Raw genomic sequence first — 4771 nt, 5'->3', positions numbered from 1 at the left:
GCGGCAAGCTGTATGTGCTTGTTATTTTCCTAGCGAGAGCAGCATTAGGCAAATAAATACCTCATCATTAGTGGGTTAAGTGATTAGTTACTATCACTGTTATCACCATTATTACAATAATGAAATAAATAATAATAACATTGGTGATGATAGTAATGGTAACATGAATAAAACTTTTTCCTCCTAATTTTTTTTTTTTTTATCATTATTGTTCATTTACTTATTTATTAATCTATTTAAAACTCTACCAAGATAAAACCATTTCATGCTAGAGTGCAACAAATAATTTTCAAAATGTGACTGAAACAATCAGGAATAACTTTATAACAACTGCTCGAAGTGACTTAACACTAAACTAGTAGTGATCATGAGATATACATATGGCAAAGGCATAATCAGTAAGTAGCCGCAGCCTGATTGGTTTAACCCATTCACGCCGGGGCGGTTCCGGCTTTGCATAGTCGCAATGCCGGGGTTTTCGAATACATAAGTCTAACGTGTCGAGATTCTCAGACGCACAAACCGCAAGCCTGGGCTGCCCGGTCGCTCATCCCGAGCGCCAGCCTTGCCCTGATATCTTGCCCCAGTGTGTGATGCAAAAACCACAAAATGTGTCAGCATGTCAACCGGCACGAATGGGTTAAATTATCCCTAGACACGGGTGATGTCCTGAGATGTCATGCATCTTCTCGCTGAGTTCCAGGCAAGGCTGTTGCTAAAACGTCAGCAATAGAACACTAGATTGTTCTTAAATATAATCTTTTTTTATAACTCCTTAGACTCTGTAACTTTAATTTAGGTGTTTAAATGTCATAAAATGTGATATAACGTAAGAAAAAAGACGTTACAGAAAACTACGTGATATTGATGACATCATGGTAATTTCTTCTTCTTGATCGGCTGAATAAAATGATCTGAGTTGAAAAACTATTGTAAAATCAAATGTGACTGGCCAAAAAATGAAGTATAAAACAAGTTTTTTGATACCCCACTAAGAGATTGCTTCCACTCATAAGGAATATAAGGAAAGTTCAATAAACTAACACTACAAAAGCCTTGCTGTAACATGTTTTTTTGACTAAAACTCTTCTGAATATGGCAATATTTTTACGTGCCTTTAAATTCTAGACGCATTCATGAAAACCATAAGAACAGGGTGGGTGAAAAATTCACTGAGAGGTTTAGCGCAGCCCCGTACAACAGCAATACACCCCGGAACGAAGTGTCGTATGCTTGTTATCTTCCTGGTGTAGGCAGGAGTAGGTGGAAATACGTCCCGTTGTGAATGGTTTAAAAAGTCTTCCTGATAATAAAGACATAGCCCAGGTCTTCAATAAAGCAAATTATTTAACCCTTCTCTCTTAGCATCCTTCATTGAAACATAAGCTATCCATTGATATCTGCAATATATTTCATACATTCTCTGAGTTTCTATTCACATAGCATTGTCTCTTTAGATTTAAAGGTTCTTGCAAGGTCACTTAGAGGCTTCATTCTAGTAGTGTGTAAAATGTGTTGTTTTAGGAGAGATATACACCTTCAGTAGATTCATACCTAACTGCCAAGTTATTCAATCCAGGAAATCATTTAAATTGCAAAGAATTGCCAGACTTATCATGATGCTAATTCCATACAGTTTTACAATAAAAAACTTTCACTTCTGCACTACTTGAAGTAAACCGTGATGTCACAGAAGCAACTCCTATATCCAAACACTGAATATATTGAAATAAAGATCTATCTCTTATCATGTCGGACATAGTTATTAAATAGAAATCACATGTTATACCATAACCTATCTGAGCAATAGTCTAACAAACAGGGTTAATGACCTAACTGGACGACTGGATAATTGTCACTTGTATTGGTCCAATATTTTCCTAAATAATTGCCCATCACTTGTTTCATTTGCAAAGAAGGAACTTAAACTATTGATTAATCTCAAGCTAAAATACAATCAGCAATTGATAATGAAAATAACATAAATGTCTTCACAACACATCGTATATATCGACCTTGAGCCATGAGAAGTGAGATTACAAAGCATGATAAATGTGTCAACATAAACCCTTCAATTCCCCACCAACGACACACTGACACACAATCATATTACGTGCACCATACACCTCACCATGCAAAAGAGGGCTAAAGCCTCCATTAAAAGCCAAAAATAACTTACCTCGGACATAGTCATGACCAGAGGGATGGAACCCGCTGTGTAACACCCGACCAACATGGCAAAGGACAGGAGCGACAGGACCATAACAGGCTCCATTTTTAGCCGGATTCCTCCCTCCTCTTGTGAATCAAAGACAGATAACAAAGCCCAGTCACGTGGCCATGTAAATCCCCGGGATTATAAACGGAGAATAAGAATCAACGACGAGAAAATCCGCAGAAATCGCATTCGCCGTGTTGTCGTTCACTGCCTCCAGCTGTTTCTGTGACACAAGTAAACACTGGAGGTGCGGGGGAAATTCGGCTGCTCTCTGGGGGAGATTCGGGCCAGATCTAGGGGGATTTCAAGTGGTCTATTTAGGGGGTATCTAGGATTTTTTTTTGTCTCCCGAGGGGCTCTAGGGAGGGTTTTTAGGAGACGTTAAGACATCTTGTTTGTAGTAAAAAATGTTTTGATAGTTATTTTTTTCTTTGAAAGCAAACTTGTAAAGACAATAATAATGGTGGTATTTTTTCATATTATTTGCATACGTAACGAATAAATAAGAGCAAGAGCTTTGTTGCAAATTCGTTGATAAAACGGAAATCTCTGCATCCTACATTTATAAACTTCTTAAGGAATATGAATATTTGACTGAGTCAAGCCTTATCCTTGAAAACAAGTATATAAACTATCTGGAAACCTGTTCCTAAACACCTGTAATTTAAAGGTCCGGGTGAATAATGATGAGGGGAAATTCCCTAGAATGCTCTCAAACCATATGAATTCGCAAATACTTTTGGATTGCAAATACCATTCTTTAACCATATTACAAAATCTTAGCGTGTGAAAATTTATTAATCGAAAAATAAAAATAATTCAATAGAATATCATAAGATTTAGTTTGATCGCAATGTGCCAAAACTCTTCATTTTCCAATCAGCCTGGGTTAGACGTGGCTGTGTGAGGACGCGATGCGGCGCTCCGTCTTATTATTGGCATTTGTGAGTAAAATAGGATTACTTTTGCATAAATTATTTCAGATCTTTAATTAGTAAGCTAATTAACACCGATTCTCATGCTAAATGGGGCAAAACTTATTTTTACCTCAGGCTTTAGAGAGGAATCACGTTTCGGCACTTAGTACAAAAACCCAACCATGGATTTGCATTATATTAGTAAAAAACGAATTCTTATTTCCTGTAAGTAAATATCAACACATTTGTCCTCCTGGGATGTTTACTGGGTTGATTAGAACTGTCAAATTTACATAGAAGTGTTTTAATTTGGGTAAAAAGCGTGAAGAAGGGGTTGTATAAAGAGACCGGGTGTGAGGAACCACCTGACGATGTTATAGGCCTATTTGGGAACGGGTTCACACTTTCAATTTATTTATCATTTTCATACTTAACAATTGTATGATTTATATTGTCTAGGATTGATTTATTATTGATTTATTCATCTTGATTACTTTTTATATTTTGTTTTACCTTTATTGTTAAGATTATGTTAATTAAATGGATATTTATTCACATATGTACAACTTTTTATGAGTAAATATAAAATTTGAGTTGTATGGTAATGCCATGAAAGCCAACATATGATGATTCACCAAATTTTTAATTAGCATGAATAGGAAAGGGAATGAGATAAGGGTTTATAGGTTACTTCAGCACACATGTGAACTGGGCAGCTCAGTGCTCCTGTACTTTTATGGGGCTTCTATTCAATTAAGTTTTTATGAGGACTTAAACCTTATTATTATTAAGTTCTTATGCAGCTGTTTGATGAGTATTTCATTCCTATTTTGATTCTAAATTAATTTCTGTTGATTTTGGAAAATTCATTGACGTTTACACTTGTGAATATTTTTGTTTTCCTTAGCTGGATGTGGGGTGGTAGCCTGTTTTTTCTATTTTGTTTGAAATGATTAAATTGCATATTTAGATATAAATGCCAGAGATTAACTGCTTAAGATTAACTACTTAAAAACTAATGCAATGTATATCCATTTGTCTATCAATCTTGGTCTTTTTTTTTTGTTTGATTAAAAGATCACTACAATATCTGATATTAAGTTCTGATTTCTATGATTTCCTAATGCATCAATGAATGTAGTCCCTCTCTGTGTAGACTTGTTTTCTTGTATATTATTGCTCATAAGTTTATGATAAAAGTTCAGATGAAATGGATTATATCTTCAGATTTTTCAACCTTTTCCACTCCCTAAGTATTCAAGAATAATGGCTTGAGAAAGGGGCCAGGAATATTGATGCATTCTTGAGATTTGTCAGTGTTATAAGATGATTATTATATGTAAGTGTTAATGCAAAACCTATTTTTGAGTATAATTTAATGTCAGATGATGATGATGTACAAGCAATGATTGTTAGAGTTGGGTATTCAATTGATTTGGAACGTAATGGCAAACCTTTTTTAATGTAAATTTGGGAATCTATCAGAATGAGACTAGGTGAAGCAATGACATGACTGCTTCACACACAAATTCCCTTTATGATAACTCCCTAAGAAGATGAAGAAGCTAAGCTGTCTTATCAGCATATACATGTCAGAGTTTTGTTTACCTTTGAGAAAGAATGAAGTGCAGAGGCC

General features: G+C 35.3%; 1 protein-coding gene across 1 annotated transcript in view; it reads right to left on the bottom strand.

Annotated features, from left to right (window-relative positions):
* The window catches only part of Zip102B (Zinc/iron regulated transporter-related protein 102B), a 13030-nt gene extending 10554 nt beyond the window's left edge, over positions 1 to 2476 (bottom strand). The window contains exon 1 of the mRNA XM_043009502.2: positions 2180 to 2476. Within this exon, the coding sequence (XP_042865436.1) occupies positions 2180 to 2275 (96 nt within the window). The 5' untranslated portion in view covers positions 2276 to 2476. The remainder of the gene's footprint in view (positions 1 to 2179) is intronic.
* Between the last annotated feature and the right edge of the window lie 2295 nt (positions 2477 to 4771).

The sequence above is a fragment of the Penaeus japonicus genome, unplaced genomic scaffold, assembly GCF_977035675.1.
Source record: "Penaeus japonicus unplaced genomic scaffold, GWHDUDI00000001_assembly GWHDUDI00000010, whole genome shotgun sequence".
In the NCBI taxonomy this organism is placed as follows: domain Eukaryota; kingdom Metazoa; phylum Arthropoda; class Malacostraca; order Decapoda; family Penaeidae; genus Penaeus; species Penaeus japonicus.
Note: the sequence above shows the minus strand (reverse complement) of the source record. Positions and strands in the feature narration are given on the sequence as shown.